This window comes from Rattus norvegicus, chromosome 19 (assembly GCF_021556685.1).
Source record: "Rattus norvegicus strain SHRSP/BbbUtx chromosome 19, alternate assembly SHRSP_T2T, whole genome shotgun sequence".
Classification (NCBI taxonomy): Eukaryota; Metazoa; Chordata; class Mammalia; order Rodentia; family Muridae; genus Rattus; species Rattus norvegicus.
The window spans coordinates 62,870,912-62,894,410 of NC_141552.1; the positions used below are offsets into that span (position 1 = coordinate 62,870,912).

Sequence of the window (23,499 nt, forward strand, 5' to 3'; positions counted from 1 at the left end):
GGCAGCTCCACTGAAGAGTCTTCACATCCCAGCAACTGCTTACGGCTCCTACGACATCAGGAGGGGTCCTGTGATGATTTCAGGTTCTCACGGTTCTCATGAGCCGCCCCCTGTCTCAGTGAGAGGGTATTTCAAACTGGGGGAACCCGGTGTGCAATGATCAGCAGGAACAGGGCCAGTGGGATTCCCAAGAGGCGTCTGAGAGGGGGTCTTATGGCTAGGCCTGGAAAAAGTAGAAACCCCACGAAGAGCGTGGGGAGGTCATGCGGGGCTCAGGAGGCCAGGACTGTCAAGGCCGGGAAGCAAGGCTGGTCAGCTCTCCTTTGAACAGCACCCAGGGCTGTGGGTGCAGAGAGGATGACAGGGGGTCGGTGGTCTTGGTCCAGTAGTTAGATTTACCTGAGTCCTGGCTCAGGTCTCGAGGTAGTCCAAGTCCTACGGATTTGGGTAATGAGTCCATGGGGAGCCTTGAAGAAGAGACACTTTCTTCTTCTTTGTGTATATGTGTTTATTCACATGTGTACATGCATGCGTGTGAGCATGCAGAGGCCAGAGATCAATGACAAGTGTCTCTCCTTTTTTTTTCTTTTTTTCTTTTTTTCTTTTTTTCGGAGCTGGGGACCGAACCCAGGACCTTGCACTTGCTAGGCAAGCGCTCTACCGCTGAGCTAAATCCCCAACCCCAACAAGTGTCTCTCTTAATTGCCTGCCACTGCTTTTGCTTCTCCTCTTCCCTCTCCTCCTCCCTCCCCCTCTTCCCCCTCCTCCTCTTGTTCCCCCTCCTCCCTCCCCTCCTCCCCCTCCGCCTCTTGCTCCCCCTCCTCCCCCTCCTCCTCTTGTTCCCCCTCCTCCCCCTCCTCCTCTTGTTCCCCCTCTTCTTGTTCCCCCTCCTCTTGTTCCCCCTCCTCCCCTCCCTCCTCCTCCTCTATCTTTGTGTATGTGAGTGGGATGCACGAATGTGTCAAAAGATAATATTGGGTGTCCATCCTCCTCTCTGACCCTGTTTGAGACAGGATCTCTTGTTCACCACCATGCAGAGCAAGCTAGCTAATCCAGAAGTTTCTGGAGTTCCCCTGTGTCTGCGTCTTATCTTGCTGTATGGGAGCTGGGATCACAGATGCAGGCTATTGTGTGGCATCCGAGTCTGAGTCCTCAGTGTCCCACAGCAAGGTGTGACCCACTGAGCCATCTCTCAGCCCAGGGGAGCCATTTACCGCCATGCCACACATTCCTACCACACCATGACATTGACCTGGGAAGCAAAGGCCTGTGACTTGGAGATTTCCATTTGTGTACCTACCTTCTAGAGGGTTCCTGGAAGGCCTCCCAGCCAAGTTCTGCCTTCTCCCTGTGAAAACCCTTTGGTTAACAGATACAGTCATATGCCAGGTGTCAACAGTTATGGTGGCTTCTAAGAATGGTAAGAGAAGGATTCTCAGGCCTGCTTCAGCCCAGGGAAAGTGACCCACTGCTGTGACCTGGTGCCTGTGACTGGGGGAGGAGGGGGAGGGCGGCAGGCATCTGAGCTATGTGTTTACCCCTTGGGCTCCAGTGATTCCCCTGGGGCACCTTTGCATGGTGTTCCCAGGCACAGGTTGGAGCTTGTCCCTTCCTTCTGGTGGAATGAAAACCCTACAAGACCATTGATGTCACCAGGAGGTGACAGCAGGGCAGATCTGGAGAAGACTCTGAGAGCACAGCCATAACTTGAGAGTGAGCACTGGAAGTGGCTGTCCCGCCTGTGGCAGGCCTCTGCTGCTGACACTGGCGTGTCCTTTGCTCCTTGGAGCCTGCCCTCCCCCAGGGCCCTTTCCTCACTCTCAGTTCTGCGCCCTCATGTCACCTCCTAGCCACTTCCACCCAAGGCACCCTGCTTACTTTTTTTTTTTTTGTAAGATTTATTTAATCTCATGTGCACAAAAGCTTTGCCCGCTTGTGTGTTGTGTATCATGTACAAGGCTGAAAGCTTTGGGGGTCGGAAGAGGTCGTCTGGGGAGATGGAGTCACAGGCAGTCGTGAGCTCCCTGACATGATCTTGTGTCCTCTGGATGAGGAAGTGCTCCTAACTGGTGAGCTATCTCTCCAGGCCCCTTTGTGTTCTCTCTCTCTGTCTCTCTCTGTCTGTCTCTCTTTGTCTGTCTCTCTCTGTCTCTCTGTCTCTCTGTCTCTCTCTCTCTCTGTATACAGATTTCATTATGGGGTTTCCTATGCTCCCCAGCCCTCCCCTGCTATACCTTAACCCCCAGTATTCTACTCTCTCTTCCACATTGACACAACATGCATTCTACTGTTCTCTACAAACACACACACATACACACATGCACACACACACACCAATATTCTACTCTCTCTTCCACATTGACACAACATGCATTCTACTGTACACACACACACACACACACACACACACACACACACACACACACGCCGCCTCCTCATGGACCCCTTTCCACTCCTGGCCTCGACTCTCACACACAATCACTCATATCTGATGGTTAGAAGCTAAGTTCCCTGTGTGAGCGTGAACACACACTATTTGTTTCTCTGGGCCGGGTCACCTCTTTTAATATAACGTCGTCTATGTGACATTACTGCTTGTCCCCAGCTCTGGGCTGTAACAGTGAACAGCACCTACCCTCAGGGCCCCAAGCCCCAAGTATTTGTTCTGTCAGATTCCGAAGTCACAGTCTGAAATCTGGTCCTGGCAGGGCCACACTTCCTCTGAATGATATGGGGCAGGAGGCTTCTTGCTCCTTCCAGGGTTGGGTGGTCCCAGATCCTTAGTGGGACTTCAGCTTCTGAGCCTTCCTCACCTGCCTATCTCTACTGTCACTCCGACGCCATCCCCAGTGTTGGAGTCAGAACTGTTACAGGGGCTGAGATCTTACTGCATCTGGTGCCATGGCAGAACCATTCAGAACCTAGAGGTCACCACCTGCCAAAACTAAAACAAAGTCCTAGCCTTTAAATGCTGAGCCATCTCTCCAGCCCTAAAACAAAGTTCTAATCCATCAATGTCCACAGTTCTGGGAAAGTCACTAAGTGTACTTTGTTTCGGGGGTTCTGTGGTTCCATTTCTGGCTAACTGTTCTTGCTAACTGAAGTATGTCAATCCAGAACATGGTGTTTTTGTGCTTAAAAATCTCACCCTGATAAAGGCTCCATGCTACACAGGGGAGCCACCAGACGGCTAGGCTAGTAGATTTCCTATTGGCTTAAGTCTAGGTCCGAGCAGTCTTCTCTAGTGAACACCTCATGACAAGGACCCCCGAGGCTAACCGAGGCTGAATTTACTCCTCGAGGCATAAGAACAATGCATCTATGAAGACCTCCAGGGCAGATACGGACCCACCCTCTGATGTGATGTTTAGCATGCTAGACTTTACAGTTACCATGGAAACAAAGCTTTGTGCCTACCTATGAGGGATTGTGAGATTAATTGAGGTCAGGAAGAACCAGCCTAAATATGGGTAACACCATGCTATGGGTTGGGGTCCTGGGCTTCCTAAAAAGGAAAAACCAGCTGAGCATACCAGCATCCAACTCTCTCTGCTTTCTGACGGGGTAGAGTGTGAGCAGCTGCCTCTATCCTCCCACCATGACTCACCATGACTGAATGCATTTCTGGGAACTGTGGGTAACAAACAAACAAACCTCTTCCTTAGGTTGCTTTGTCAGGCATTTTGTCACAACAGTAAGGAAAGTGACACGGGACAGGTTAGACAAGGACAAGTCTTCTCCCACCCAGCCATTTTGCAGCCCGCTACCTCACTGCCTGGTAGTGAACCACGCAGAGATTCACAGCAGTCCTGTCTCAGACACTCGGGGAGGACAGGGCCAGAGTAGGCTGTGCTCTTGGTTCCTTCCCCTAGGTCCTGGACACAGCTTAAAAATTTTTGTTGAGTGGCTGGGAGGTGGCTCAGTCTTTAAAGTGCTTCCCATGCAAGTATGAAGACCTGAGTTCGAATCCCAGTGCTGGGAAGACGAAGAGGAATAATTCCTATGGCTCACTGGCCACTCCAGTGAGAGATTGCATTTCAAAAACCAAGGTGAAGCTCAACAGAGGAAAACACACAAGGTTGACCTCTGACCTCTACTCAGAGGTGCACACACATGCCTGTGCACTTCCTCCAGAGTGTGCTTGCGCGCACATGCACACACACACACACACACACGCATGCACACAAACATGCACACACATATATACACGAATGCGTGAGCACACATACAAATGTTGAATCAATGAGATGTTTTTTTTTTTCCCTCTAGTGACTTAGCTTTCTTCAACTGTACAATATATTGTTACTGCTGCTTTGAGACAAGGTCTCACTACATAGCCCAGCCTGGCCTTAAACTCACAGCAATCCTCCTGCCTCTAACTCTCCAGTCCTGGGGTTACAGATGTGCCACACCTGATTCCATGGTTGTACTACTTTTTTTTTCTTTTTTTTGGAGCTGGGGATTGAACCCAGGGCCTTGTGCTTGCTAGGCAAGCGCTCTACCACTGAGCTAAATCCCCAACCCCAGTTGTACTATTTTGTGTGTGCTGCTAATGCACAAGCAGAGGAGTGTTTGTTTAAGAATGTGTCAACTTCCAGCTTGTTCCTACAACTTAAGAATGTGTCTGAAATACACCCGCGTGCAATGCACCCTCTTTGACGAGGACGCCTCCAGTTGCCAAACCCAGGAGTGCAGTTTATGACCAAATAAATTTCAGGTGCCTTGAGATTGTGTCAAGCCTGCTTTTCCAGATGCGTTCTTGGGAGCCAATTCACAGAGAATGAAAGACTCCACTTTCAAGGAGAGAGTGAAGGGAGTTGACCGGTGTGACTTCACTCGTTGCTCAAGGTGTCCAGAGCAGACATTTCAGGAAAGGCTACATGCTTCTGGTTTGGCCCCGCCCTTGGCCCAGCTGTCAGGGCCATCTCTAAACTGCACAGTTCAGGGGTTCCTGGGTGGGGTGGCTGTTTTGTCTGAGGACATTCCTTAAAATGTGGGTTCTAGAATCTTCCAAGGTGAAGAAAGGAATGAAATAGAACTTCTTAGAGGGAAAATAAGAACCCTTGGAGTCTGTAGGGACCACTGCAGCATGTCAGGCGACAAGACAAGAAGAGAGACCAAAAAATCAACAGAAGCCCCGGGTGTCACTGCTGAGGACATGTGCATGAAGATCCCCACTTACTCAGGATCAAGGTAAAAGATGAAAGGCAGAGAGTACGCCCCTCAAAAAGCAGGCATGAAGCACGAGAGAGGCAAGGAGAGACCAGCAGGACACAGTAATGTGGGAAGAGCAAACTCAGAGTGACAGGAGGTGGCTGGAAAGGAAACTTCAAAGCCCCTCTCCCCGTGTCAGATCAAGTGGATGCCAGCAGAAAAAAAATACAGGACCAGAAAGTTTGAAGTGACAGCTTACACACATCACACTTTGCATGCTATGGAGAAGGCCTGGGAGCATGGCCTGCAGGGCAGTGGTAAGGGTTCAGAAAATAAAAATCTAGCAGAGGCATGTCCACGGGCTACATTTTCTCCAAAGCCTGAGTGTGACCATCTAGCCACTTCCAGTCGCCATAATGATCTTTCCATTTGGGGGGGTGTTCCGTGATCTCTACTACGTAGTGTCCCCTCTCACGCTTCCTGCACATTCTCATACCTGCCCACAGGAGGGCGGCTGTAGTGATGGGATCCAGGAGCCGAGCTATGCAGCTGTGTGCTGTGTGTGTGTGTGTGTGTGTGTGTGTGTGTGTGTGTGTGTGTGTGTGTGTGTGTTGGCCAATCAGCCCATTGCTGCTTTGGCCAGAACCTCCCTTACCCCCTGGAAAGGTGAGAGGTTCCTCACCACCCGAGCATCCTTCCTAGAGTCACAGGAAGCAAGTTGCAGAAGACCCAGGAGATAACAGAGCCAAGCTCTCAGGTGTTCTCCGCAAGAACCAGACTCTCCTGAGAGCTCAGGTGCCAGTGGTAGGCAGGGGCAGAGGTTTCCCATTGCACAAGCAGGCACCAGCCACACAGTGGGCCCTGGCATTTGTTCTGGAAGTTTCTTTTCAGCACCCACAGAACGTGTTCTCACCCTTCTAGAGACTCAGACCAGGAGGGGACACCAATGTCCTCCTGGCTTATGATCAGAAGCTCCCCACCCACCCCCCTGCTTGCACACAGTGGGTCTCTTCTCTCTCAGAACCTAGCCTGCAGGCCCTCCATGCACAGTAGGCAGTTTGCCCTATTGCTCTCTCAGGTCCTTTATGCTAATGGGCTTCATGTCTTCCCTGCGTCTAACCGAAGCACTTCTGTCATCCTGCCCATCCCCCACCACGATGCCTGCTCCACATCTTCAGATTCTATCTCTCACTCCAGCTCTCTGGTGCTGTTTTCTTCTGAGACGCCCGACTCACCCGGGTGGGTAGGCAGTGTCTCCGTTACTTCATGGAGGAGTAACCTGAGGTGGAGAGAGACCGGAAAAGTCACCCAAGGTCACACACATCTGGAAGGACGTGGCAGAACTGGGGTGGGGGTGGGGTGACGTCTCATGCTGGGGGAGGGGCCTCACAGCGGGAGCAGGCATCGTGGTGGGGGATGGGCAGGATGGCGGAGGTGCTTCGGTTTTGTTAAGAGGGAAGAAGCAAGGGAGAGGTGGAGCCCACTAAAGCGTCCCATCAGGTTGACTAGGACTGCAGTGGCCACCGCTTGGGGGAGCTAGTGAGAAAGGTGGCAACTATTTGCTCAAAGTCGGGGGACAGGTTAGTCACACAAACAAATATGCAGTCAGTTGATCAACTGCCTGAGGTCAAAAGTAAACCCAGGATGGGGCAGGACCCAACCTTCTCCGGGGCCACCTCTGCTCCGTGAAGTTAGGGACCCTGGTCCACCCTAAAGCCTTGTGGCTTCCCAGAGTGCACAAGCACACACTGGGCAGCCCAAAGTGTGTGATACCCATCTCCCCGCCACCAGGGTACCAGCGTGCTGCCAATGCAATACGCTCGGTGCTGAGCCCTGCAGGATTCCCAATTTTCCTGGGACGGGGGTGGTGGGTGCTGTCCTGATCATTAGAAAGAGAGGAGTGAGCTCTACAGGTGAACATAAAGGTCGGAGGTCTTCCACAGGTGGCTGTAGTACCCCCAGTTTCCCTACTCCCAAGGGCGCATCTACATAGGTGTAGGTAAGGCTCCTGTAGGTAAGGTCCCAACTTTCTGCCATATTTCAATTACAGATGTGGCCAGGTGGCTCGGAGAGCCCAAATAATTGACTGGCCCAGAGCTGCTCTATCCCAAGTAAGGCTTTTGGCTCAGGACTTTGCCCCTTTCAGGTGATTCTTATGCTCTGGCAGGTTTGGACAAGAATCATAGCTCTGAGACCACACAGTAGCCTCCTGATCCTTCCGGAGTCACTGCGGCTGACCCTGGGAGTTCGGGGTCCTGGCGCCAGCGGGGCGGGCCAGGCCAGGCGTGCAGAGGGCGGCGCTGCTGAGCCCCGCCCAGGGGCGGAGCTTACCTGGGGACCAGGTAGGCAGCTCCCCGGCAACCTGGCCGCCCGGGAAGCCTGGGCGCGCAGCACCAGCCGCGGCCTCGCTAGGGCCCCAGGGAAGCGGGCTGGGACTACGACCTGCCCCACGCCCGGCTGTGGAGCAGCCTGGACACCAGCTCACCATGGGGAGACGCTTCAAGTTTCTGCAGAAACTGGCCTTCTTGGGCCAGAACCACCGGTACAAGGCGCTAGAAAGGGACGAGGTGGACACCCTGGTGAGTCTGGGCGATTTGGTATGAAGCATGGAATCGACCCCATATCTGTCCCCTGGGAAGCTATATCTGGCCCCCGGGACCCCATGGGTCACTAGACACTGAGATTCTAATCAGCGCCTCCTCTGACGCTGAAAAGAAGCTAGCTGCGAAGAAAGCGCTCGACCTGGCTCAAAGCAGAGTACTCAGCAGTTAACCTGAGTAGGCCAGCCCATTTTGGTAATGAGAAACTGAGGCCTGTGCTCTGTAAGGTCATGGAGCTGGCAGGCCACCTAGCCAGGGAGTTAACGTAGTTTCCTTCGAGTCCAGAGAATTTAAATGCCTCTGCACACACAGACAGCCGCGTAGACTTTTAAAGGAGGCTGGGATTCAAAGGGATGGGGGGAAAAAAAGCCGCACAAAATCCCGCTCAAGTTTAAGAGTGAGAACTGCAGTGGCTCAGTAGGGCTCCTCTAGAGGGTTTTCCTCTACAACACCGTGGTTTTTAAAAATGTTGCTCTGAGCCAGGCATGGTGGCACATGCCTCTCATCCCAGCACTTGGGAGGCAGGGACAGGTGGATCTCTGAGATCTATATAGTGAGTTTCAGTACAAGCTACCCAGAAAAACCCTTTCTTAAAAAACAAAACAAACACCCACCCATTCTGAACTGTGTCTGTGAACCTCAAGGGAAACCCCTAAAATAACCTTACAGAACTTCAGTACAAGAAGTTTCTCTTAACAACCATAAGGTTGTTTCTGTGTCTGTGGATGGAGCAGTTGGGGTCCAGCCAGGAGGGACCCATCCCCACCGGCTTTGTAAAGTCCAAGAGTGGAAACCCACAGCACACCTAGAACTCCTGTGCACAACCCCCCCCCACCCCCCATGTCAGGTCTTTTCATGCCAAGATGAAGGAGGGTCTAGGTTAAATTCGAAACAAAACAAAAGAAGATGTTTTGTAACATTTTGATTTTATTTTCTCCCCAAGAATGCTACAGTCAAAACACTTGATGGTGTAGTTCTTAGACATCTAGGCATTCATTTAACCTTTCCGTATAGGTGTTGATGTAAGAATTCTTGTGTTGGGGCTGTGAACCGCAGGACCCCAAGCCATCCATGTTTCTCAGCAGCCTCACGGGTTAGCGGTGTACCATAATCCTTTGCTAATGCCAGGTGTGTCCTTACACATTTATAATGTGTGGTTAGCAGGAGTTGAAAGTGTATTTGTTGACACTGATGGCTTCCTTCCCACCTTTTTCTGTTCTATTTTCTTCCTCTGTCTTTTGATGTTTTGGGCAAGGCTGGGCGTCCCTAAGTGCCCCTGATGTGTAGCCGGTTGTCATCAGGGATTCTGAGAGTGTGCAGGTGCGAGCTTGGTGAAGCCCATCTGCAAATGCTTAAGCCAGGTGGACTTCGTTCCCCTGAGGTGTTCAAAGGCGGCCGGCCAGTCTGCAGGTGTATTTCCCAGCTGACTACTCCCTGTAGCAACTGAAAAATGAGGGTGCCTCGGGCATATGGTGACCAGGACTGTAGACTTATGGGGGAGGTCAGCAATGCATGCAGTCCTCAGAAAAGGGGAGATGTGTCAGGCGAGCTGTCTTCAAAGCTGGCCTTATAAACCCAAGGCATGCAGTCAGGGTGCACCGTCAGGGTGCATAGTCAGGGTCTGGGAAGAGTGGAATTCAATGGTGGATCAATGCATAATTCCTTGGCTTCCATCCCTGATATCATACCACAAAACAACCATACTAATAAACCAGTCCCCGGGAATGAGGTGAAGCAAAAAGGTCAGGGGACACACTGCACCCTGCTGGGGCTGGAACCCTGTGGCCCCCAAGAGGCTTTGGGGAGGAACCGGGTTCACTCTGGGATCACTTCTGCAAATGTCATGACTTGGCTTTATGTCCATTTGGTGGGTGCTGTGTCCCAGGCGCTGGTCGGCCTCACAGCACACACAGGTGTCCTGAGACTGGCTGGGTCCCCTCCGAGGCCTCTGACCTCCAGATGAACTTTATGGCAATTTTGGCACAGAGAAGAGCACCAAGGTTCCGTTGGGCATCATTTGGTTCTCGCTGCATATGGACTGGACAATCTTGGGCGACACAGGGGATAATACAGCGCACAGTATTCACGAATCAGCTCACGGGGAGGGGAAGGGAGTGGGAGATGTTTCGTCAGTGGTCCTACTGATTCAGATGTGCTGAGGAAGAAAGCCAAAGGGACCGGAAGGGAACCTGAGGCTGACAGAGATGGAGAAACCCCCAAGTTACAGGGGTCGAGGCAGATTTGAGGTTCAGCCCCTAGGCTGGCGAGGTAGCTCCTTTTTGTCGTGTTTCCAGAGTGACAAATGGACAGGGGTTTGCGAGACTCTTCGGTTTTGATGCTGGACAAAGCTCTCTCTGATGTCCTGCACGGTAGGAGGACACGAGATTAGAAATTCCTGCTCCTGGGACCTTGACTCTGCCCTGGAGGCTGCTCCTGAGGTGGGCGTGACTCCCACCTGTCCTACCATCCTGACTATTGACCTTGTCACCCTTCTGGGCTCTCCAGATCCAGGCCTGGGTGTCTGGATGAGCATGTGTGCAATGGGCACCTAGTCATTCGATGACAACCCGGGCTCCAGCAACTGTGGAGTGTTAGATTGGGCTGAGGAAAATGCCCACACTCTCTGCCCTCAGGCATCCATCCCAGTGGGTGGAAGCAGGTCATAGTCGACCTTGACTGTGGCGTGTGGAGCTGGGAGAGAACAATGTGTGAGATTTACAGGAGTAGAAAGACGAGTGCATGCGCCAGGCAGAGGGCCAGCCAGGAGAAGGGAAGTGCAGGGGCTGGTGGGAGAAGGTCAGGCTCCACGGCTGACCCTAGGAGCCTCATCAGAAAGAATCTGGCCTTTCTTCTTACAGTCGTGAGGACCTTCTACTGGTTTTAAATCAGGACTTGGCAGTTGGTCACATATTCATAAACGTGTCAGACTTTAAAGACTCAGTGAAGAAAGCAATCACAGATTCGTATGTTTAAGACCCACGCTCAGGAGGGAGAGATGGCTTCTCAGTTAAAGTGGTGGTTGCTTTTCCAGAGGACCCAGGTTCAATTCCCAGACCCACATGGCAGCTCCCAGCCATCTGTAATTCCAGTTCTAGGAGATCCATGTACTCTTTCAATGTCTGGGATCACTGCATACGTGTGGTCACACACACACAGACAAACACCCATATACATTAAAAAAATAAAGATTAATTTAAAAACAAAGACCTGACCCTTGTCTAGCATATGCAAGGCCCTAGATTCTAATATATATATATTATACATATATATGTGTGTATATGTATATAACATATATATATATATAAAACTTGGTATATACTGAGGATGCTGTATTGTGCATGTACATGCATGTGTGTGTATGTGTGAGTATGTGCATGTGTGTGTAACCTTTTTGATATGAATCATGTCAGCTAAAGAAATTGGCAGAGAGTATGGGCATTTTTCTCAGCCCAACTCAACACACAACAGTCGTGGAGTCTGGGTTGAATGACAGGGTGTCCACTGCACATAAAGAAATGATATGTATATATCACATGTATGTATGAATGCATGTATGTATACATATTCTCTATATCATAGAATTTATACATATATATTTTTAGCCTGAGACTGACTCACAAGCATCAGAATATAATTCGCCAATACACAAGGATCTTAGAGAATAGGATCACACCCTCTTTCCCTTGTCATCTTAACAATTTATACACTTAGGTGTGACTTCAGTCCACATTAACATTCAACTTGCCAATCTAGGAGCCACAGGCTTACAGCTCAGCTGTGGGCACAGGCTCCTAAGATTCAAAGCAGCTGTGACGAGACCATAAATGACCGAGACCCAACCCATGATGTGCAATGGCTGGTTCCAGTCTCCATCCCTGGCTGAAGAACACTTTGCCCCCCAAGCTTGGGGCAGATACTTGTGATTGTGCAGCTGAGTGCTCTGTGGCTCAAGGTGGTGGTCTCGCCTGGAGCCATCCAATTCTAAGCACAATGGCTGTGCCTTCCACGGGGCTCACTGTGGCCTAGCAGATGGATGGCACAGTGGGGAGGAGTAATCGTAGGCCTAGAATAGCCGCAGCGAACCTCACGAGGGACTTACAGCTTCTGCTGCACCTCTTTGCAAGAGGCTTAGTCCCCTCCAAAGGAGAGGGGTGAGACACTGCTTGAGTGAACACTAGGGAACGGCGGGGTAATTAGGAGCTCCCTCAGGCTGCCTTCCCGCAGTAGTAGGAAGACTTCCAACCAGATCTGTGTCTCTTCCATCATCACAGCATTCTAAAAGTGGAGACAGGAGGATCTACAATCAGGGTCACGCCCTGGCTCCATAGATAATTCAGGGAGAGCCTGGGCTACATGAGACCCTCCTCCCCCAAAGAAAGAGCAGAAAAGAGAGATTTCTTTAACTGACATGAATCATATAAAAAAACGCTACATAAACATGCATGAGTGCACACACACCCCCAGATACACACACACACACACACACACACAGATACACATACACATGCACACGCACACATGCACACAGACACACACAGACACAGATACACAGATACACACAGCTTGCTCACAAGTCCCTAGTTTTGTAATGTCTCCTTTGATGCTATTTTTTCCCCTGGGCTCAGAGTTTGGAGTTGTGAGCATGATTGTGCCAAGAATGGCCAACGTCCACACGCGTGTGTCAAATGGGATGTTGATACCCAGGAGCTGGCTAGTTTAAGGTGATCAGTCTCGGGCCTGTGACACCCGGCGGCAAGCTGGCTGTGACCAATAGTTGCAGAACTGGCTTGGCTGCTCGCAGATAAGGAACATCTGGATGGCAGGATGGTGTTTCTTCACTTCGCCCTGTTGTGTATAATAACTCCCTTCAGGGCTCCTTGGTGGTGGCAGGCAGGGAGCTGCGAACAAAGCCAGGATTCACGTCAGGCACCTGCCTGTGACTGGCTGCCCCTCTCTGCCCCTCTAACCACTGTAGCTTACATTGGAGAGTCTACAGCTGAGATCTGGGATGACTCCATTCTCCTGTGTGTGGAGAATCTTGTCATCAGTGCTCCCAGGTCTGTACTTATCAGGCCGAGGAAAGAGATTCAACTTAGTAAGTTCTCAGGAAGCCTGAAGGTCCCAGAGAATCAACACAAAGAAGACACCATGGTGTCTGTTTAGTCCTAAGGTCATGAGCCTTGTCCTGAAACCTAGAGTCAGCTCTGAAGCCAGGATCTACACAGCTGAAGTGTTAGGTGTGTGTCTGTGCGTGGTGGGGGAGGGGCTAGAGCTGGGGTCTGGGGCTCCTGAGCGATCGTGAGTGAGCACAAGGCTATCTACCAGATGGGTCAGTGTCCCTCCTTAATAGAGTAGGAACTTGTTTGTCTCATGCTCAAAGCAGTCTGGCTTATAGAGGACCTAAGTGTTGGACCTCTCCTCCCACCCTGCTGATGACCCATTGAAATGAGAGCTGGCAGAAAGTGCATCGGGGACCTCCTCACTGGGACACACTGGGCCTTGGCCAGGGACCCTGGCAGAGTCAAGAGCTAGGGCTTTGTAGTGTCTGGTGTGAGTGGAAGCAGCTTTTATCAGGTGAGACCCTAGCTGTCACATGAGGTGCCAGTTGGAAGGCAGGGAGGGATGGACGCAGGCTGTCATTCTTGGGCTTCCCCACTCCCACTAGTGCCTGACAGAGTTGCTTTGCGTCAGTACCATAGAGTGAGTGGCTTAGGAAGGGGGCTTGGCTCAAGGTGGTTATGGCTGGTATGAGATCAGAGCTGGCTGCCTAATTCCTGGGATTTGGTGTGAGAGGAAAATGCATCCCTGTGCAAAAAGGAGGAGAGTGTGTTTCTGTCTCCCATCGTCATGGCTTTTACAAAGTTTATTTTACTGATTGCTGTGTATATGTGTATAAGGTGCGTGTTGGGCACAGCACATATGTGGAGGTCGGAGGACGACTTTGTGACGTTGGTTCCATTTTTTTTTTATATGGGCTCCTTTGCCTGCTGAGCCATCTTGCCAGCCTCAGGTTCTCAAAACACATGGTTAGAGGGTAGGGGAGTGCATGCCACGGCACATGTAGGAAGATCAGAGGACAACCCAGTTGATTCTCTCATTTCACCATGTGGATCTGGGGTTTGAACTCTGGTCACCAGGCTTAGTGACAGAGCCACTGAGCCACCCCAATGGCCTTGTCTTGGGTTTTGACTCCTTAGGATTGTTCTTTAGGATGACTACTGGGCATGTGCAGAAACCCCAGAGGGAGGGAGGTCAAAGCCACTGGAATAGTGGGAAGGGAAGGGAAGCCCTGCATGAACAGAGCCACCCAGCCCCATGCTAAGCATCTATGTTTGTTCCCTTGAACTTCTTCTGTGTGGCGCAAATGTAAAGATAAGATCAAGGAGATGAGCATGGAACAGAAGCTCTAGGTACCACTTCTCCCGTCCCTTAGGTGGGATGGGAGATCTCTGCATCTGTGATCTCACACCCAGGAAGCCTCAAAGCGGACATGTCTTGGGTTCTCGTTGAAAGAGAAGGGGAAGAGTTACACTGAAACACAGTCATGGTCTGTACAGAGGGGAAGGGGAAGATTATCGTTGAAGGACGTGTCTTGGGTTCTCATTGAAAGGGAAGGGGAAGTTTTACAGTGAAGCACAGTCATGGTCTGTGCAGAGGGGAAGGGGAAGATTTACAGTGAAACACAGTCATGGTCTGTGCAGAGGGGAAGGAGAAGGGAAGATGTACAGTGAAACACAGTCATGGTCTGTGCAGAGGGGAAGGGGAAGGGGAAGATTTACAGTGAAACACAGTCATGGTCTGTGCAGAGGGGAAGGGGAAGATTTACAGTGAAGCACAGTCATGGTCTGTGCAGAGGGGAAGGGGAAGGGGAAGATTTACAGTGAAGCACAGTCATGGTCTGTGCAGAGGGGAAGGGGAAGATTTACAGTGAAGCACAGTCATGGTCTGTGCAGAGGGGAAGGGGAAGGGGAAAGGGAAGATTTACAGTGAAACACAGTCATGGTCTGTACAGAGGGGAAGGGGAAGATTATCGTTGAAGGACGTGTCTTGGGTTCTCATTGAAAGGGAAGGGGAAGATTTACAGTGAAGCACAGTCATGGTCTGTGCAGAGGGGAAGGGGAAGATTTACACTGAAGCACGATTGTGTCTGTGCAGAGAGGAAGGGGAAGATTAACTCTGATGCATGGCTGTGACTGTGTGTCTCAGGCTATACTGAGCAGTTCCTGAGATGGTTTTAATTACACTTTAAAAAATTATTTCGTGCATGTGGAGGCCAGAGGAAGACTTGTGGGAATCTGTTCTCTCTTCCGGCCATATGAGTCTCAGAACTCAAGCTCAGGTCCTCCGGCTTGACAACAAGGATCATTCTTTCCTCACTGAGCCATCCCACCCGTCTCCTTGGAGGGCTTTCAACCTGTGAAACCTTGGGAGTGACAGCAGACAGGGAGCACAGCACCATTCAGTAGGGCCTGTGGTCACTATGGCCTCCAGAGCTAGAGGGCTGGGCTCTTCCTCAGCTTCCTGCCTACTTCCTGCCTAGAGGACCTAACTGGGGGTGGAGGTTCAGCTGTGTTGCTCATGGGTGCCGAGGCTCCAGGTGAGTCAGCCTGCCCTTGGAGGAGGTGCTGTAACCCTGCAGCTTGCTATGGTTCATGCTGGAGGCCTGGGATGGAGGTGCTAGGTTCTGAGTCCTCCTGAGCTGGAGAACACCATCTCTCCCCACCCTGATCATCCTCTGAGGGCGTCTTGTGTCCTGAGCTACTAAGAACTCCAGCCTGAAGGACCACCCTTGGTGGCCCTGCCTCATCCCAGTGGCTTCTTTTAAAGCCCTGACTGCAGAGAAGCCTTATCCCGAGGCTGGATTGGTGGTGGTCATGAGAGGGGAGGCAGCACATAGATAGTCCCAAGTTCCTTATGGAACAATCTCCTGAGGAGTCACCGTCCTCCCAGGAGCTGCAGCCACTGTGGAGAAGCCATGGAGGTTGTACAGTACTTAAAGTTAGGTTAAGCACCCGTCAGTCCCCACATCTAGGCAGAAGCCGTTCTGCTACAAGGCCTCTTCTAGAACCTTCTGTTGACCTACTGGAGGGAAGAGAACCCAACAAAGCACGATCAAGTGTAGACAGGGAAGATGTGCCCGAGACTTGTGATTCTGGAAACTTCCATGACCAAGGTCAGTGTTGCACGTGACCTCTCTGAACAGCCATGGGCATGAGGTAAGGCCTGGTTAGTTTGTGTGTCACCCACAAGACCACTCATGTATTCCCAGGGTTTATAAGTCTTTGCTTGTAGGCAGATCAAATGTGGGGGGTCTTGTGGGTACTGGGGCTCTGATATGAGATCACCCCTGGCCCAGAGTTCCGGCTGCAGCGAGCGTCTGGCAGGTCCACCCCTTCCTGGTGTATGAAGGAGGCCGAGGTGACTCACATGGTTATTTCCCCGTGTTCTGCTGTGTAAGAAGACGCTCGGTCATAAGAATCAGTGAGAGTCGGGTTTGTTCCCAGACTGCTGGGTTCCCCCTTTGCTCTGTCCATGGGATCCTCCTAGCTTTTAGGTGGCATTAGCAGAGTCTCCATGGTCCTTGCTCATCCACAGGCCCTCCCCTCGGCACCTATGGAGAGTTAATGAAATGACCAAGAAGTTAGACTGACTCCTAGCAGCCCCAGGGAGCGTGTGAGCAGAGCATTGGGCCTGCTCCACACCTCAGACACTGGCACCTAGGGTGACTCTGGTATTCTGGGCTTCAGCTGGTCTTGGAGGTTCTGGTGCTCTCAGGACCGTGAGACCCACTTGATGGATTGGCAGCATCTCATTGGTTAGACGTCCTCCTTGTGGTCCCTCTCTGGGGCAAGTGAGCAGAAGGCCTGCCCCACTGTGGAGTATCTTGAGGTGAGGGAGGGCGGAGCATGACATAACAGACAAAGCCTGTTGCTTCTGCTGTGACACAGGGTACTCGCTGGAGGAAGGGGTGGGACTCGGGGAACCAGACTTGCATTTGACTGAGACGCTCCTGGGTGGCACCACGCACAGGCCACAGAGCCCTGACTCCTGGGAAAAGAAATCCATCTTCCTCCTTTGTGATCTGGGAGGTGGCTGTGCCCCAGGAAGCCCTGAGGGCCGGTGTCTCTCTGAGTCACTTTCCCTCTGGTTTCTGAAGACTTCCAGCTTAGCTGCTCTTTCCTAATCTCCCCACCCCCACCCCGAGCATGGAGGGAGTGAAATTTCCGTGTGCCCTGCCTTTTCTTTTCATTAAATTCTGCCTATGCCCATGGTTATTAACTGTTGTCTCTGGGGTACCCGGGACTGGGCGGGACCCTTCCCTTTGTCTTTTCATTTTCCCCTTTCTATACCTGTCCTATATTTTTTTTCCTCACAAACCCACAGCAAATCTCAAGGGCCACAATTCCACACCTTTGTCCCCACCACGTATTCCAGCTCCATTTTCCTCCGGGACACTGTGAGCTTGTCGCTGTGTGACAGCCAGGCTATGATGTGCGTGGGCATTCTGGTTCTTCCTCGGAGCCGATCTAAAGGCTGTGGGTTATGTTGCAAGCTTCTCTGGCCCAGACTGCTCTCCTGTAGACTCTATTGCTCCACCGGGTCCCAAGCCTGTATCTACCCTCCGTGCGATGGCGCCTCCTGGGAAAAAGAGTGATTAAATATAGGATTAAATATCTAGACCATTAAATAGTGATTAACTATTAAATAGGGAGTGGAGCGTCAAGCGTGTCACACGCCTGCATGGGACGTCAGGCCAGAACCTTGAGTCCTTTTCTCTTCCACTGGCGTGAAAATTGCCAGGTAGGCTAGGCCAGCTGGCTGGAGAGTGGTTCGTCTGTCTCTGCCTCTAACCTGTCTCCTTCCCGGGGCTGCTTGGTGTTTTGTTTAATTTAATATGGTTTTTGGAACTTAAACTTGGATCCTTAGGCTTGGAAGGCTCAGTCCCCATCGTTCCAGGGAGGTGCTATCACACATCACTGTCTTTTCTGCACCTTCAGTGAGCCATCCCAGTTCCACTGCCCCTCAGCTCCCCCACCTCCCCTGAGTCCTGTGCCATTAGCAGGCTGGTGTATTCACCTTGGATGGTGTCCATACCCGCTAGTTCCCTTTCCCATTTTGAGCCCTTAGAGGGAGTCCCAGAGGTTCGGAAATTTCAAGTCTGTAGTTAGACAACTTGCCTGGGAATTTGAAGGCTGGTCCTCTGACTCGTAAGTTTTACTTCGCTGTGCTGGTGGCTAATTTTCTCTCAGGCACCTCAGCCTCTGTCAAAATACTTAATGCAGGAAGCCCCTGGTACCTGGACTGAGTGTCAAGTGAGTGAACCAATCATCCTTCCTGTCTCTTCCTGGCCAGGTGGATCCTAGGCCCCCAACACTGTTCCAGCCAGGGACCAAATGCTCCCAGGACCAGGGGTCAGAGACCCAACATCACTGAGGTTAGGGGTCTGATGCTGCCCACAGGGAGGCCCTTGGCATCCCCAGGGCTGGAGGAAAACCACCTTTATCAGCTGGTCTCTAGACGGGCCAGCAAAGCCTGAAGCTGACACCAGGGGCGGGACTCCATTTCCAGGAACACAGGTGTGGTACTTCTGGAGTCACCTTACCTATCATCCTGGACTCAGCTGAGGCCCTGCTACTTCCTGCTGTACAGGCCACAGCAGGTCGTAAGAAAACCTGCCTTGCACAACTGATCCCAGAATGAGTGGGTGACATGGAGTGGGTGTCTGTGAGGCAGGGAGGAGGTAGACTGCTGGGACCACTGCCCAACAAGAGGTAGGCTCAGTGCTCAGGCCTACTGTGGCCTTGGGTGAAGTCTTTTTGGTTCTTTTTTTTTTTTTTTTTTTTTTTTTTTTCGGAGCTGGGGACCGAACCCAGGGCCTTGCGCTTCCTAGGCAAGCGCTCTGCCACTGAGCCAAATCCCCAACCCCAGGGTGAAGTCTTTTGAGCCTGGGACACCACTTGCCCCTTCAACAAAGTGGTCACGGCGAATCTCCAACCTTTTGGACAGACTTAGAAGCCGCTACAAGTCGACTTAGCAGCTGTGTTGGGCCAGTTGTGCTCGGTGAATATGCAAACTGGGTCTGCAGCTACGAAGGGGACCTGTTAGAAGACCATGAGACAGGCACTGAATGTCCTTTGTCCAGACCATTATAGTTAATACATGTCTCTGCTGACCACCTGACCCTTACCTTTGCCACCTCTATTGGATACAAATTACACAGTGATCCATTGCTCTAAACACTTGAAGACATTCGTTTGTAATTGCAGTAAAGGCTTTACAGTCCCCTCTATACCTCACTCAGTCACGGGCACACTCAAGTGGTCCGTGGACTCACACCTTCTGCATGGGATCTGGAACCTTCTGAAGTCCAGTGTCCCCTTGTCCCCTGCTATATGTAATGGTTCCTTGGTTTTCCTGATCTTCGAGGTCCCTGGCATTCTTCCAAGATCAATAGAACTTTTTAGTTTTTCCAGTCAAGTTTTCTCTGTGTAGCCCTGGCTGTTCTGGACTTTCTTGGTAGACCAGGCTGGCCTCCAACTCACAGAGATCCACTTGCCTCTGCCTCCCAAGTGCTGGCATTAACAGAGTGTGCCACCACGCCCATCTGAGGTCTGCCATTCCTAAAGATCCCAAACTCATAACTTTATGGAATGTTCCCCCATTTGGGTTCGTCCAGTGTTTCCTCATGTATACATGATCCACTCTCTGAAAGGCCTTGTGGAAGTGTGTGTGTGTGTGTGTGTGTGTGTGTGTGTGTGCGCCCACTGCGTGCTGAAGTGCCCACTGTGTGCTGAGGTCGGCCTTGAGTTGGGTGTTTTCCTCTGTTCTCCACTCCACTCTTTGAAACTGAGTTTCTCACTGAACGTGGAGCTTGCTGGTTCCGCTACATTGTCTGCCTCTGCGTCCCCCAGCACTGAGACTGCATACAGTGCATGACTTTTTCATGGGTGCTGCTGGGCACTGAACTCTGATCCTCATGGTTGTGTGGCCTGCACTTTACCAACTGAGCCATGTCCCCAGTACCCTTGTGATACCGAGTGTCCCATTGCTGGTGGTGGCAGCTTGTAGCCTGAGCCAGGACTCACGTGTCTCTCTCTGGCCTGCATGGGTGGTGGTCTCCTGACTAAAAGCTTGACGGAGTGATGTCCTAATTCCACTATTCAGCCACTTCTGTGTTCCCTCTTCTCCCCACCCCCTTGAGTCATCCACACACGTGTGAGCACGTGCCTTCCAGTTTGACTCTTTAAAAAAAAAAGATAAGTAACTGTAGCTGTCTTCAGACACACCAGAAGAGGGCATCAGATCTCATTACAGATGGTTGTGAGCCACCATGTGGTTGCTGGTATTTGAACTCAGGACCTCTGGAAGAGCAGTCAGTGCTCTTAACCACTGAGCCATCTCTCCAGCCTCCAGTTTGACTATTAATGTCTGCTGCTGTCAGTATTCATTGTAGCTTGTTCTAGATGTCCCAGATCTGGCTTGCGAGACCCTTCTTCATAAGGCCTCCTTGTCCTTCTAGCCTCCCCGAGAAGCAGGAGAGTCTGTTGAAATGAGAAGAAACACTAGGCTTCCCTCCAGGAAGCAGCTTTGCCTCTGGGATCCTGGATGTGCATTTTGCTTGGGCCACTGTGTTGAGAAAACCCTCTCTGTTTGTCTTTGCTAACGGGATGAGGGGCATTCGTAGGCGTACACTGCTTGTCTATACTCAGCCTTGTGTCTGTGCATATATGCACCCGTACATTTCAACCCAATAAGTCCCAAATAGCCCATGTGCAGTCTATAGTAATCGGGCTATTTCTGAACCATGCAGTTTACCTATGTGTGAACAGTCTCCTCCCCTTGTCAGCTACGTGTTGATTTCCAATTACATTGGCTGCCACTTGACCCAGCTGTATCCCCTAGTCCCTGACAATGCCGTCTCTCTTGAACAGTACACATGGTAGTCATGATGTGTCTTTCTGAGAGCTGGATACATCTTTAGGCCTTACTTTATACACACATACACGCACCACTTGCATACATGTGCCTATGCACCCATATACACACTCTCATGCACACACATGCATACATGCACACATATATGCATGCATGCATGCAAATACATGCACATGCACACTCTAGACACCATTGCAGCCCAGACAGGAACCCATTGCCCTGGCTTGACCCGAGGCTGCAGCTGGGACTGTCTCTTGGCGGTCTTGACTGTACACTCTTGCTGAGTTCATATCACAGGATGACACACCAAGATTTAGGAAAACCACAGTTTTTGCTGAAGGAGGCCCAGTGGGCAGGTAGGGGAATCAGAATTCGAATCCTGTTGCATTGAGGGATTTTCCCACTTGATATTAAAAAGCACCGGACCCTACTGGGCTCACTTGCAAACTCTATGCTTTCCTTTCTCTATGGCACTTTCACTATGCCAGGAAACCTGCCTCTCAGGGTGTGTAGGACCTGAGTCTCCTCCAGAGCTGCTCTCTGCCCTGCAGCGTACTCTCTGGGCCTGCTGGAGGAAAATGGAATCTTTTTCTCATAAGTCCCCTTTCTCTAGAGTGCTGGGTCTTAAGCTCTCTCAGCATTGATTTCTGGGGAAGCTACTGCCCTTCTCTCTCTATCTCTGCCCCAGGCAAGGTAGGACTGGCTCCCGCCCGCCTTTGAAGTTTTTTCTTTTTTTTCTTTTTTTTTTTTTCCGGAGCTGGGGACCGAACCCAGGGCTTTGCGCTTGCTAGGCAAGCGCTCTACCGCTGAGCTACATCCCCAACCCTCCCGCCCCCCTTTGAACCACTACTTCTTACCCATAGTCCAAGACTCACAAAGGCACAAAACCACTCCCCATTGTCCCTGCCTTTAGCTACCAGGTTCCCAAACTCAAAGGCCACCCGAGTCCCCGTTGTAGGGTGGATTCTGCCAGAAGTGTCTTCTCTTCCTCCACCCCTGTCTTTTTCATCCTCTTCTCCATCTCTCGTTAATGGTGCCACCATTTGGGGAAGGCTCTGCGGAAATATCCATTACGTTAATCACCTACTGTGGCAACGAACACTTTCGTGTGCCTATGATGTAACAGCCCAAACTAGACACAGCCTACCCCTCCAGTCAGCTAATAAATCACGGTACCAGGCTGCTCTATATGGATGGAATAAAATGCCTATGGTCCCGCAAAGCGACAGAGCATGACCTGCAGTGGCTGGTAGATAAGCAGCCACTCTCACAAAGATAACAGGAGGGCTGGTGTCTCTGGGTGTGACCATTCTCTGGGTTTCTGAAGCAGGCACAGCAGATCCCCGTATAAAGCGGTCACAGTGTTTAATATTTCTAGAAGGCAGTATAGGGGAGAAAACCCTGCGCCAGGGGGATTATGGGACCTGTAAGTTCCAACCTGCTTCTGGGTGGTACTCACCCAGGTGTATACATGCATGTGGGTGTCCAGACAGCTGTGTGTGATTTGCACGCCTGGGTGTTTGTTCCTCAATATACAATTAACACTTTCATTCAGGGAACTCAGAGAGGTCTCTGGTCTTCTTTCAAGGGCAGCACTGGGCCATGGGTCGTGGTGGTCTCCTGGTTGACCAGCTAGCCCAATCAGTGGGTTGTGTGGGTTGGCGCTGACCCGGAACTGTTATAAACAGTGAGGCTCTGAGAGAACCCTTCTGTAAGAACATCTGTCTGAACAAGAAGTGAGCAGAGCATTTCCAACATGGATGGTGACACATGCCCCGCAGTGGGGACTCTCCTGGTTCCTGCCCCATGGCTGTATGTATGAGACAAGCTCTCCCTGGCACCAGAACTAGTGTGTGGACGCCCTCAGCTTTATCATGGGATCAGCAGCCTCAGTCCACATCCTCTCTCCAGTTTTCATAAAAAAGCCCAATGGACTGTTGGTTTCTCCTTTCACGGGCCAGAGACTCACATCTTCCCTGCAGCAGTCTTATATCTGGATGCTTCTCAGCTTGTGTGTTAGGCAGCCCAGTCCCCTTTGTATCCTGGATTTGAGTGCATTTCTTATCTGAATTTTATCTTGTACATAGAAAGTCCTTCCTCACCCTTCGATCCTAAGAAAAGGCAGGCCTGGGTTTCCTCTTGCACTTGGATGGCTTAGCTTTGTCCTTGTGTTGTTACTTGTTGATTCAAGTGAAGGCGCTTGCGTAATTTTTTGGCATGGTACAGGGACCGCGGTCTCCCAGGCAGCGGGCAAGGGTTCTCTGCATTCGTTAAGAAGCCAGGGAATAAGGGAGCAACGCAATGAAGCACCGTGAGGGTAGACTTGGTCGGCTGCAGTGGCCATGGCACAGGCAGACGTTGGCTTCTGTAGGAAGGAGGGCAGTGCTACCATAAGGGACATCCTGTGCTGTGAATGCCACTCCCTTCCTGCTCCTGTGCCTGTATCGTCTGGCTGCCTCCCTGTGCATGGCTGTGCCTGCAGCTGTTGTGGCCCTTTCTTTTTTCTTTTTTTTTTCCAGAGCTGAGAACCGAACCCAGGGTCTTGAGCTTGCTAGGCAAGCGCTCTACCACTGAGCTAAATCCCCAACCCGCCCCCCCTTCTCTTGCACACACACACACACATACCACATACACAACAGGAGACCTATAGCTTTAAAAAAAAAAATCATCGGTTTTTTGTTTTTTTTTTTTAAATAGGACTTTACTATGTAACTCACACTGGCCTTGAAGTCTCAGCAATCCTCCTGCCTCAGTCTTCCAAGTGCAGAGAAGGCACACAGAAGCTCAGTTTGAGTAATGTTTTCAGCAG

At 51.2% G+C, this 23,499-nt stretch overlaps 1 protein-coding gene across 1 annotated transcript in view; it reads left to right on the top strand.

The window, feature by feature from the left end:
* The first annotated feature begins 7,540 nt into the window (after positions 1-7,540).
* The window catches only part of Atp2c2 (ATPase secretory pathway Ca2+ transporting 2), a 57,269-nt gene continuing 41,310 nt past the window's right edge, over positions 7,541-23,499 (top strand). Inside the window, 1 exon segment of the mRNA NM_134462.1 lies at positions 7,541-7,733. Within this exon segment, the coding sequence (NP_604457.1) occupies positions 7,641-7,733 (93 nt within the window). The 5' untranslated portion in view covers positions 7,541-7,640.